The sequence below is a fragment of the Podarcis muralis genome, chromosome 7, assembly GCF_964188315.1.
Source record: "Podarcis muralis chromosome 7, rPodMur119.hap1.1, whole genome shotgun sequence".
Classification (NCBI taxonomy): Eukaryota; Metazoa; Chordata; class Lepidosauria; order Squamata; family Lacertidae; genus Podarcis; species Podarcis muralis.
Window position 1 is genome coordinate 24,422,518 of NC_135661.1, and position 13,258 is coordinate 24,435,775.

At 40.9% G+C, this 13,258-nt stretch overlaps 1 protein-coding gene across 10 annotated transcripts in view; it reads left to right on the forward strand.

Annotated features, from left to right (window-relative positions):
* The first annotated feature begins 244 nt into the window (after positions 1–244).
* The window catches only part of TARDBP (TAR DNA binding protein), a 39,336-nt gene continuing 26,322 nt past the window's right edge, over positions 245–13,258 (forward strand). Inside the window, exons 1-7 of one of the 10 annotated variants that reach the window (XR_013393590.1) lie at positions 245–396; positions 3,080–3,333; positions 4,047–4,210; positions 6,278–6,418; positions 7,469–7,639; positions 8,656–9,933; positions 11,566–11,665. Coding sequence is in view for 7 of the 10 variants with exons in the window: in XM_028740672.2 (XP_028596505.1) it covers positions 3,096–3,333; positions 4,047–4,210; positions 6,278–6,418; positions 7,469–7,639; positions 8,656–9,189 (1,248 nt within the window). In the remaining 3 variants the exon portion in view is untranslated. Of the gene's footprint in view, positions 397–3,079; positions 3,334–4,046; positions 4,211–6,277; positions 6,419–7,468; positions 7,640–8,655; positions 10,698–11,565; positions 11,909–13,258 lie in introns of those variants that run through there. The other 9 variants (XR_013393589.1, XM_028740675.2, XM_028740676.2 and 6 more) reach the window with 9 other exon arrangements.

Genomic DNA, 13,258 nt, shown 5'->3' on the forward strand with positions numbered 1-13,258 from the left:
CTCGGTTTATGGCTAGAGGAAGGGGAGTGCCATCAACTTTCCTCTCAAACAAATTATTTAAACGGGGCCACCCCCGACAAGCACGGGCTGGGAAAGTACCACCAAATCGGAAGCCCTATTTGCAGTCCACGGAGCTCTCCTCGGAGCGGATAACTCCTCAGCGTCTCCAAAAGACCCCTGTCGCCTCCCCGCGCGGTCAGGATGGACCGTTCCGAGAACGCGCCTTCGAGCCTCTTGCTTTTGAGGGGAAAGAGGGCGCCGCCATTTTGTCGGCAGGGAGGGAAAAACCGCGGAGGCCCGAGAGTCCCCCTCCTCTTCCTCGCGCGGCACACGCAGGGGCTGGAACTCGCCGTCGTCGTTCTTTGGTCGGTTGTTCCCTCAGGCCTCGCGCCGACGGTAAGCGAGCGGGATCCGAGGCTGAGAGGAAACCTGGGCCCCGCTCCTGAGCTGGCTTGGGGGTGGGCTGAAGCGGCCTAGCGGAGGCCTCAGGGTGGCTTTCGGGCCTAGCGCGGGAAGGCCGGGAAAGTGAGTGGTGAAACGTGGAGGGCCGTTGTCGCACACGGTGTATCTTTTGTGGAATAAACTAAGCTCAGGACGTCCGATTCGAAGCACATATATAAGTATACAATATATATATATGCGTGTACAGTATAAAGGCAGTTGGCCGCGCAGCTTACCTCATAGTAAACGAGCGCAGAGGGTTGACCTGTTAAACGCGCTGGGGCGGGGGGTCGATCCTTTATTATTTATTCTTTACAGTATTAATAATAGCAAACGTAATTTTTATTATTGGTAATGGTAAGCATTAAAATTGTTGGTAAGATTTATATTTAGTATTAATGGAAAGCGTTATGTTTATTAATAATGGCAAGCACAGTTTTTATTAATTGTAAACATTGCGTTTATTATTCTAAGCATGGTCTTTCTTAATAAGGGCAAGCATTATATTTATCATGTCTTTACAGCTGAACGTTCTGTGTGTTTTCTCGGAAGTAAATGTTAATATTATGTTGGTGGTTATGATGATGATTTCTGATTCTTATCCATGCTACACAATGAGGTCTCAGGATGGGTTACAATAACTTAGAAATAAAATATAAAAAAATGTTAAAATACACTGCAATCAAGAGAATAGGGTGGGCCAGGTTAAAGAGGTGTATCAATGCATCAAATGTGTTCTTAAATATTTTAAATTTTGATACCTTCCAGTAGCACCTTAAAGACCAACTAAGTTAGTTCTTGGTATGAGCTTTCGTGTGCATGCACACTTCTTCAGTTACACAGTGTATCTGAAGAAGTGTGCATGCACACGAAAGCTCATACCAAGAACTAACTTAGTTGGTCTTTAAGGTGCTACTGGAAGGAATTTTTTTTGTTTTGACTATGGCAGACCAACACGGCTACCTATCTGTAACTTAAATTTTGATGTTACTAATGTAATTTTTTTAATTGCAATTTAAATTTTGTTAGGTGTGTTGATAATGTATTTCTAACTCCTAATATTTGTGGTGGTGGTTACTTACTACCTTATTTTATAGGTTACTGTTTTATAATAATAATTTATAGGTTACTATTTTACAACAACAACAACAACAACAACAACAAATGTTATATACCCTGCCCATCTGTCTGGATTTCTTTTACTTTTTAAAAGAGTAACCCACCCCATCTGTACATCCCAGGGTGGGATTCATAACATCATAGAATGGTTGAGTTGGAAGGGACCACTAGCCCCACCCCCTGCAGTGCAGAAATCTTTTGCCCAGTGTGAGGCTCGAACCCATGGCCCTGAGATGAAGAGTCTTATTCTCTAACAGAGCTATCCTAGGCTTATAAGCAATAAAATATAAAATTCAACACTAAAATGCACAACTTGAAACAAATAAAGGTCCATTTCCTCTAATGATCTCAAAGTATTCTACATGCTTCAGGTTACAAGAAAGGAGAACTTTCTGAAAGTAAGAGCTATGGACTTCCTTGGAAGGTGGTAGACTCCTTCATTGAGATTTTTAAGCAGAGGTTGGATGGCCATCTGTCATGGCTGCTTTAGTCAAGATTTCTGCATTGCAAGGGGTTGGACTAGATGACCCTTAGGATCCCTTCCAATTCGACAATTCTGTGATTCCAGAAATAACTTTTCTAGGGATATTCATCCTTGTTTTCTAACATTATTTGAAAGGGGAAGCACATTCTGGGTTCTACCATTAGACAGAGGAGTAAGGGCCAATGAAAGGTTGTGTATTCTGTACTTTAGAGAAAACGTATGAGGTCATTCTGGCCCCCAGCCATCGGCTGGAGACATAATAATTACAAGAGAGCTCCCCTCTCCCTGGCAGGAGGAACTCTTCTCCAACTAGCAGTTGCCTTGGGACTGCTGAAGTGAGAGAAAGTGCTGTCTGACTTAATGCTGTCAGCCAGAACAGCAGAGGCCACAAGGTCTCTTAAACTAGATATAAATGCTTGTACCACTTGCCATTTTCCTTTGGCTTTGCTTAGCTCATTTCCATACATTTCTCTTGTTTGTTTTTAATTTTATTTACATTTGTAAGATGAGGTCAGGACCTGAAGATTACTGATTGATATGAACTGATTTTGGATATAGTTTTCATCTGAAAAGCAGAATAAAATAAGAGTTTGCCGACTCTCATCCATTAATTTCAGTTTGTCTACTCTGAGTAAGACTTTGGTAGCTATAACCCATAATATGTATAAGAACACGGGAAGCTCTCCAACACTAGTCCAGACTATTTGTAAATCTAGCTCAATATTATCTACTTTGAGTGATAGTGACTCTCTAGTCTTTCAGGTAGAGGTCTATTACATAACCTAATACCATGTTGTTTTGGCTGGAGATTCTACAGATTGACCTGAGACCTTCTGCTTGTGAAGCATGTGCTCTACCATAGAACTATGATAATTGTTTATCTGTACTGCTTAATTAGGGAAATGGAGGGACAACTGTTTTTACTTCAGAGTGCCATACATATAGTAAACCACTTCTACAGTAACTTGTTACTACCAACGATTACAGTTTAAAAAAACTAGATATTACTTGCTTTTCTCTTTTTTTATTCTTTAGCAACACCACGGCAGAAATGTCAGAATACATTCGGGTTACCGAAGATGAAAATGAGGAACCCATTGAGATTCCTTCAGAGGATGATGGGACTGTCTTGCTCTCCACAGTTACTGCTCAGTTTCCAGGAGCATGTGGTCTGCGTTACAGGAACCCCGTGTCTCAGTGTATGAGAGGGGTCCGATTAGTGGAAGGAATTCTGCATGCACCAGATAATGGCTGGGGAAATCTGGTGTATGTTGTTAACTATCCCAAAGGTGTGTGCTTTGTTTGTATGTGCTTTTTTTGCTTTTAAAAAAGAAAGAATCATGGATAATTTTTGAAAATGAAAACCTATATATGGATAATTTATTTTCTTTTAGTTTGCCCTAGAATTCCAAATCCCTATAAGTTGCTCAAATTGTTAGGCAATTGGGCAACTTTTATTTTTTATACCCCCACATTGATCAACTAGATTATTATTTTTTCTTGTGAACTGCCCTGAGATCTTTAGATGAAGGCCAGTATATAATAATAATAATAATAATAATAATAATAATAATAATAATAATAGTGGTAGTAGTAGTGGTAGTAGTAGTAGTATACCTTTTTTATTATTTTAGATACAAGTTACCAGTGGCAGCAGTGTTAAAGGTGAAAAGGATTAAAATAAGACTTTCCCCAAAATACAAGTGGGAGCAATTGATGTATTTATAGCAAATACACTTTAAGGCTGGAATCCTAAACACGGTTACTAGGGAATTAGCCTCATTGAACACAGTAGTACTTCTGAGTACATGCATTTTAAGGGAAACCTTTTAAAAGCCCTACATTGAACATTAATGAGTTGGCTTCTGAGTAAATTTAGGATTGGGCTGCATGTAGCTCTAGAATGATCTGCTCCACTAAAATGTTTCATTGCAACTAATGGGATTATTTGTTTAGTTATTTTTAAAAGTGCTGACTGTTTGATGGACACATCTATCTTTAGACAACAAGAGGAAAATGGATGAGGCAGATGCCTCATCAGCTGTTAAGGTGAAAAGAGCAGTACAGAAAACATCAGATTTGATAGTTCTGGGTCTTCCATGGAAAACAACTGAGCAAGACCTGAAGGAGTACTTCAGCACATTCGGAGAAGTTCTTATGGTGCAGGTATCTAGCTTTCTTTTCGATAAACAGTTATGTCCCTGGACTTTAGGGTAACTGTTGTACTCCCTATCATGAATGCTGTGTTGTCCCTAAGTAAAACAACTGGCCATTGCTTCTGGTTATGAAGAGGAGGAAGAGAACTCAGTCTGTTCCTTCTGTTTGCATTTAGGCTGGCAACAGGAGTAACTACCCTTGCATGAGCCACAATTAGTTAAACCATAGAAGTGCTACTAGATATTGCTTGACCAACTGCAAAAATGGTGAAGTTAGTGATTTCCCCTTACGACTTGTCACCCTGCCTAAGTTCTCTGAAGTGCCTCCCACTGGACTGCCTAATTCAAATACCGTATTTTTCGCCCTATAGGATGCACCTAGATTTTTTTGGGGGGGGGGGAAATAAAGGGGAAAAAAATATACCCCCCCCCCCCAGGCGCGGGGCTGGGGTGGGGAAAGCCCAAGCTTCCCCCAAACCCAGCCCCCAGAACGGGAGCCAGCTTCGGCATCGCTCTGGGGGGTTGCGCGGAGCTGCGCCGGGCTCCCTAGGGCTGCACAGAGCTTTCTGAAGCCTGGAGAGGGAGAGGGGTCGGTGCGCACTGACCCCTATCGCTCACCAGGCTTCAGCAAAAGCCTGTATTCACCCCATAGGATGCACACACATTTCCCCTTCATTTTTGGAGGGGAAAAAGTGCGTCCTATAGTGCGAAAAATACGGTATATTAAGCTGCTGTACATTTATTTACTTTCGAATACTTATATAAGGGACGTGGGTGGCACTGTGGGTTAAACTACAGAGCCTAGGACTTGCTGATCAGAAAGTCGGCGGTTCGAATCTCCGCAATGGGGTGAGCTGCTCCTGCTAACCTAGCAGTTTGAAAGCATGTCAAAGTGCAAGTAGATAAATAGGTACCGCTCCGGTGGGAAGGCAAACAGCTTTTCCATGCGCTGCTCTGGTTTGTCAGAAGCGGCTTAGTCCTGCTGGCCACATGACCTGGAAGCTGTCGGCAAACAAACGCCGGCTCCCTCGGCCTATAGAGTGAGAAGAGCGCCGCAACCCCAGAGTCGGTCACGACTGGACCTAATGGTCAGGGGTCCCTTTACCTTTACCTTACTTATATACCACTTTATAGTGCTGAGAGGTTCTCAAAATGACTTTCAAAAGAATTTCACAATAAAAATTGTATCCCAACCTGGTATTGAGAACAGAAATTTCTTTTTGGTAACAGAATTGTTGAGGTGCCATTTCCTATCCTCAGACATCTGATTTCCTTTGTGTTGTCCTCCGAGGCAAGCCAGTGGTACTGAGCAGCTATATGTGTTTCAGAATTTGGCTCAATTCCTGGTTTTAGTCTGTTTTGGTATTGAGTTTTATCAGTTGAATTCAATGTAAAAATGAATAGTTGTGACATTTTTCATGCTGGTAGCTGGACTTGTTCATCTAAATCTGAGTCGTGTTTGTGTGTGAACCTTGAAAGTTAAATGGCATATGCCATGAATTTAACCTTTCTGCTTGAATGGAAACTTGCACACACTGATTTAACTTTTTGATTGTCAAAATAACATTATTTGAAGCTTTTTTATACCCTGTACTTCTGCCAGAGAAGCTCAGAGCAGCTTACATAAGATTTGTAACAAACAAGCCAGTTCTTTCCCTCTGGCTTACAATATAAAATGCATGACTCAAGCTAACAATGAATGAGGAAGGAAGAGGCAAACAAGCCAATTTGGACACCACTTCTTAAAGTTACAAAGCTCATATAATGATCAGCTTGAATGGAAACAGTCCAGAAAGAGCCAAGCTGAGCTGGTTTCTCGGTAGAGCTGATGGAGTCCTCCATTGTCTGCCTCGGCTGCAGCCAGATAGAATGATGGTTGAGGAGGGACAGAGAAGCCTGATTTCTATGCTATGGCTGTTAGCAAGGGAAGATGATTAAAGCAAGGTGAAATATTCTGAACTTTTTTTGCACCACATTTTGAAATTCAATCTATAACATAGCTGAATAGAATTAGTACATAAATGCCAGCACATTGTGATTGTTGTACTAGCCATATAATCTCTTCTCTTAACTCCAGGTTAAGAAGGACATCAAAACTGGCCACTCAAAAGGGTTTGGTTTTGTAAGATTCACTGACTATGAAACCCAGGTGAAAGTCATGTCTCAGCGCCACATGATAGATGGAAGATGGTGCGACTGCAAACTTCCAAATTCTAAGGTACTTAATGTAACTTGTTCTAGGCTTTGTAAGTATGTAAAGCCAAACTTGTCAAGAATGAGCCCCAAATAACATATAAAATGAGATTCTCTTTAGTTCTAAATACATTGGCTGGGGTTCAAAATACTGCATAAGCATCATCCCTCCATACCACAAAGCAGATCACTTTTGAAACTGATGGCACTTTTCAAAATCGGTTAAAGAGGAACAGCAAACATGTCCCTTTGATCACAACTGAAATAGTTCTTTGGGTTCTGGCTATTCACTCACTGTTCCATATAGAACAGGGCTTAGGAACCTTTTTCAGACCACCTGAACAACCTTTCAGGGGCCGTATGCTTGTAGGACGGGTTGATGGCAAATGCAGCTTGAGTATTGCGGTGTTGCCTTTATCAATGGGCTAGTTTCTACACATCCCACAGAGCCTCCTGTATTCCAGGCAAGCAAAAAGCATTATCAGAGTTCAAGCGCACATTTCAGCCAGGTAAAAATGCTCAGTTTTGGGTGCAAAGCAAGGCTGATGAAGGATATGGGCTGCCAGGTACAAGTATCGCATGGTGAAATCTCCAGGACCAAGTAGAGGGGCTTGGGAGGATCACATTTGATCCCGAAGCCTGGGGTTCCCCACTTCTGAAAAAGAACTTCAAGGAAGTGTTCTTACTATTGCAGCCAGCATGTCATGTTAATTTCTTGCAGCGTTTGTCTAGGAGTGCAGATGAAACAAGAAATGGTTGTGCTGCTTCTCCCAGTTTCTCAAAAATGTTTACAGTATAATTAACTGTGTCTTCTAAGCTTGGCACAAGTTCTGTGTTTAGATTGTAACATTCCTTGTTTGCTAGTCTGTTTCTAATCCTATGTTACTATACATTTGAGCACCAAAAGATACAATTACAGAATCTAGAATGGGTTTCATGGTTAGTTTCTATCTGTTTAGCTGGAAAATCTGTCGGCTCTTGTGGCGTGTACAACTGTGTCGGTATATTGGTTATTACAATAGCTAGGCAAAAACATTTGTATTAATTGAAATCTTTTGTTCTGCATTGACACCAGCAAAGTCCAGATGAACCTTTGCGTAGCAGGAAGGTGTTTGTTGGGCGTTGCACCGACGACATGACTGCAGATGAGCTCCGTCAGTTTTTTTCCCAGTATGGAGAAGTGGTTGATGTCTTCATCCCCAAACCCTTCAGAGCTTTTGCTTTTGTTACGTTTGCTGATGATCAGGTATTCATTCAGGGCCCTGCTTTTTTGCTAATGTGTGGGCAACTTGTTCTTAATCATTGTTTCTGTTTACTTATTGTGTATAAAAACTTAAGTGCAGCAGGCTTATGAGTGTTAAGACAGACTAATTGTTGTCCTATTGAATGGCCATCTTTCATAAATACTTTAGCTGAGATTCCTGCATTGTGGGGGGTTGGACTAGATGAGCCTTTCCAACTCTACAGTTCTATGATTCTATTAATAGCATTCCTATTGGGTGCATATCACATTCACTCTTAAGTTGGAAATTTGGAAAGCTTGACCCTGGAGGTACCCCTGTTCACTGACTTGCTTAACAGATGTAGCTGAATACTTATCCAGCTTGTCAGTGTTCAGTTGCAGAGCTAGACACAAGGCAAGCCTTGTCCACTGGAATTAGTAGCCTCTAAACTTATTAGTTTAATTGTCTAAGCATACATATTACGCATTTGTAGCACACCAACTGATTGAAAGGAGACTGAGGGGTGAAGAGGAAAAAACTCATAGTTTCAGAATCTTTTCAGCTTGTTGCTGAGAAGCAGTATGTTCTTGCCACAGACCACCTGTTGAGTCACTGTTTACAAGTCTGTGCAAAGTAATCTTACTGAACAGTAAACTGTATAAATTGTCATTGATATATCGATAGCATCTTTGTCTCAGAAATCTTAAATGAAGGTGATGTGAGCAAATGTGCTGCTTCTTCCCTTGGCTGTTCATATTGAGCAGAAACAGTAAAGAGGTCCAGTGCACTTAAAATGGAATGTTCTCATTCTACAGTGTCATTCTTTAAGAGGACTGAATTTTCCATTGCAATGAGGGGACCAATATTACTTTTGAAGTAGTGCCGTGTACATATCCTAAGTACTTTATTACTGTCATAGACCAGCATAAACATAAAATTAAGCCCTGTAGTTCTGTATGTTACTTCGGCTTAAAGTTGCTTGCTTGTGCCTGATTTTTGTTTTCAAAGTTACTCAGTCTGTATACCTTATTTCTTATAGGTTGCCCAGTCCCTTTGTGGCGAGGACTTGATCATAAAAGGAATCAGCGTCCATATATCCAATGCTGAACCTAAGCATAATAGCAGTAGACAACTAGAAAGAGGTGGAAGATTTGGTGGTAATCCAGGAGGCTTTGGGAATCAGGGTGGATTTCCTAACCGGGGGGGAGGTGGTGGAGGTGGAGGGTTGGGAAACAACCAGGGCAGTAACATGGGTGGTGGGATGAACTTTGGAGCCTTTAGTATCAACCCAGCCATGATGGCAGCAGCTCAGGCAGCGCTCCAAAGCAGTTGGGGGATGATGGGCATGCTAGCTAGCCAGCAAAACCAGTCTGGGCCATCGGGGAACAACCAGCCACAAGGCAACATGCAGAGGGAGCAGAGCCAGGGCTTCAGTTCAGGGAGTAATTCTTACGGAGGCTCTAACTCGGGTGCAGCAATAGGGTGGGGCTCATCAAATACAGGCTCTAGCAGTGGTTTTAATGGCGGTTTTGGTTCAAGCATGGAATCCAAATCATCTGGCTGGGGAATGTAGGCAACCTAATAACTGACTCTGTGGTGGGAAATCAGATTTTTTTTTCTAGAGCTCCTGGTAAGTATATTATAAGATGCATATACTGAAACAAAACTAAACAAAAAAAAAATCCAAATTTGTTCAGCGTGTAGTATATTTCAACAATATTTTTGACAAATTTTTCTTTTCTAATGGGGAATAAAAGGAAGATTAAATGGAGTTTTATAGGTTTTGTTACAATGAGTTGGAATACATGAGTTGGGATATTGAGTGGTTTGAAAGTGAACTGCTGTTCGCCTGACTGGTAAACGGACACTCTGCAATTTGATAGGAATTCGTAAAAATTTGATTCCTCATTTCCTAGTCAGCTGAGATCTTTGCATGTTTCAAAAATGGAAGCCATTTTTCAGAAACAGCATCCTTTCCTTGTTAGTTTTTTTTTCTTTAAAAATTTAATTTGATCCCCCGCCATAAGAATTTTTCTCTCTCTTTCTCTCCCTCCCCCTCCCCCAAATGTCCTGTGTGGAGAATGCAATGTTGGTGTCGGCTTTTTTTCCTTTTAACACTGTCTCCCCTCCTCATACTAAAGTACGGTATGAAGACCTCATTTAATCCTTGCAGTTCATCTCATTTCAAATGTGTATGGAAGAAGCACTTCATTGAAAGCAGTGCAGTTAAAAAAACCTGCCTTAGGAATACTCCTGTCTCCATGCTTTCCTCATCCAAGACTCCTTCATCACACTGCACATGCTACGTCTTAAGACGGTGGGTGTTCCATTTTTATCCGCTACTCTTTTTATTTCATGGAGTCGTATTCAACGCTATGAACGCAAGGCTGTGAGATGGAACCAGAAGGCTTGTTTGAACTTTTGAAAAACCTTGTGTGGGATTGGATTGGATTGGTGGTGCCGAGGCATGTGAGGGCTTGGTATGTGCGAGAAAAAGGAGGAGGCGCATGCAAGAGAGAGACCTGGTGGTGCATTTTGGGATTTTTTAAAAAATAAAAACAAAAATTCTTGGCACGATGTCCCTCGATCCTGTGGCTTTGGTGAGAGTGTGCGGAGAGAGCATTGGGAGCGGACGTACGAGTGTTTTTCTTGCATTCAGAAGGACATCGTGATCTGGAAGAACTTAAGTGGGGGGGCTTTTTACTTAGTTAACCGATTAGTTGGATGTGTTAAGTGAAATGAATATCTGTATATATATTTTTTCTCCTTTATGTCAACTCTGCTGTGAATGCTGTATGGTGTGTGTTCTTTTCTGTTTAATGATCCTGTAAGTGTGGTAACGTGAACTGAAGGTGGGGCTTTTGATGGGAACATCCAGCTTGTGGTGTGCTTTGTGGGTCTTTTTTTTTTTTTTTTTTGTAGCAGAGCTCACTTCCGAGCTTGGGGGTTCCCTTATGGGTGGAAGATTTTTTCTGTCTGTAAGATATCCATATGAATGCTGTTTGCTGCAGTTCTGTGTTTGGATGCTTTTTATAAGATTTGTCAATGTAGGACATTCTTAAATAAAACTGATTTAAGTAATATGTGTGTGTGTTTGACAGCCCCCAAATGCAAAGAGTTCATAGCAGTTAACTTTGTTTTTTTATATCTTATGTTGGGATAAAACTGTTGTAAAAATTTATTTGCTGTTTTAAGTTTGCTGTTCCATCAATGTAGTTGAACCCTGTAGCACCACTCAAGTCCCATCTGCGTAGCATTTTGTGATGATACACATCTGAAATCCGGTTCTGCCAAATGAGGTATCCCATCCCTGATGAGCAGTTCCCTTTAGAAGACTGAGTGTTGGAGACAAGAGCCAAAACTCTCAGCATACCTGTGGTATTGAGGCTCTAGTGTATTCTGTTTTATGTGACTGAATTGGGGGGCTACAGTATGAAGTCCTCAGTTGGTTTCACCGTAAAGGACATCCACTTAACCATGTGTTAATAGAAGTGTTAGGTTTTCCTGTGTAAAGGAGCAGAATCGACAAGGTTGTCGACTCAGTAGTCCTAAAAACTTGTTAAATTTGTTAAATCACGAGGGTCATTCCATTACTTGATTTAAATTTTACAGCTTCCATTTTGCAGACTCTGGAAAACTGGTATAGTGCTGTTTCATTGTGAATTTCCCCCAAACCCTGAAAAGTTAGCTTCCATTTTCCCTTCAATCTGCAGTTTATATTCTTTCTTTTTAAAAGACTGATATGGACACTTAAAACGTGTTGTTGGGTGTTCATACTGGCATTGCTGTTTAATGCTAAAATCCACACATACTCCAGCACCTGCCTCTCATTGTAAAACAAATCTGACTATTCCAGAGAACAGATATTCTTGAATAAATTGCTTAACCTTTTCTGCACCTAAGTCACATCCATTGCCAAACTCTGTACCATCTGAATTTTGCATTTTAGCACTTGCACTAATACCAGCTACTGCTGCTGAGTAACACTTAATATGGTATTCTCGGACCTCCAAAGGCTAAACTGTGTCATCTCGGGAAGGATCATAAGGGTAAGTTTAATACATCGCTGGCATGGTTTAAATTATTTTTAACTTGTTTTTTTTTAAAAAAAGTTTAGGGCCAAGGGGGAACACATGCTGTGATATTTTAATCCCAGTAGATCACTAAGGGTTCTTCTCTCCCCTCCCTCAGATACCTAAGTGTATTAAGAAATGTTTTCAAACATTATTCATCTCTTTAATTTTTATTTCCACCAGTGTGTTAAAGCAAGTTAATAAAAGGTATTCTCATAACTTGAGTGTCGAGTCTTGTTTTGCTTTAACTTTCAATAGACTTGCATCTATTATGCTAATGTGATTTAAAGTGTCAAATAAGGAGCACAGTCAGTTTAACACTGCTAGAAGGATTATCTTGCTAATGAGCTTCATTTAGTAATAAACAGCATAGTAATCTAACAAAGGCCCTATGTGAGCAAATGTGTTTGTGTGTTTCGGTTACCCACTGAGCATCTCTTAATTACTGAGGCGATGCTACTCAAATAGATGTAGTGTTGACAATTTCCTCTTGCGGTCCAAATTTGTGTGGGTGTGAATTGAGTCTTGGAGTGCTTTGGTCTCAGCAGTTGCAAATGTAATGTTGCAGCTGATTAAACAGCACCTCTGGGGGTCTTGTCCTATTCCTCTGAGCTGTATGTATCTGTTTTGGCTGTCAGTACACCCTGCTTATAAGAACAGAATAGTTTCTGAAATCTTTTCTCAGTAGTAGGGCACAGGGGAGTTCCTTGGGTGCTACAAGCTTTGTCAGAGTTTGCATAATTTTGGAGAGCTACTAGATATAGATTGACGAAACAGAAAATGAAGCCCTTGAACTTAACTAGCTGGTGATTAAGATTGGGCTCTTTAATCTGTTCCGGAAGGAAGTTTAATACCATTAGGACCAATCCCTGCAGTTTGGACAGTGAGTGGAGGAATTTGTAGAATATTGTCAGTGGCAATGGAAGTGGTAAAAAAGCAACAGCTTAGAATCTTGGAGCATGTCACTAAGAGATACTAAGTGACTTTAGGGACTGGATTCTTTTACCACCTCTATGAATAATCTGGTTGTGATGATCAACATATTACATCTCTTATAACTCTTTGTTGAGCATCTTTAATAGGAAACTTTTCAGATGGTCATTAAGACCCACTCGTGTACCCCCAGAAGGAACAGAAATTCTGATGTACCTCTGCTGAGGAGAGCAATAGAGTGCACACATTTGGTTTTTTTATTAACATTTAAATTTGGAAGAAGAAACACGTTGCATTGAACTTATGAAACCCTTGTATGGCACTTGTTCTGGGGGAGTAGGGAAAAAACCAACTTTAAAGGTCCAGCTGTTGGGGGGAGGAAACAGCTTCCCCCTATTCCCCGAAAGTAGAACAAGCACACAAGAGGCATGTGAAATGATACCTAATTTTACATGGAGTGTGTTTCATTTTCTTTGAAAACATGCTGCCTTCCCTGCTTAGGTAGCTCACAACACTGAATTCCCTCAGTAGCATATGATTTTGAGTAAACATACACAGGGTTCTGCTGTACATTGAATAACCTGGAAGCATTTACTGCTTGATCTTCGGCATATTTACCTAAAATTGAAGTCCCAG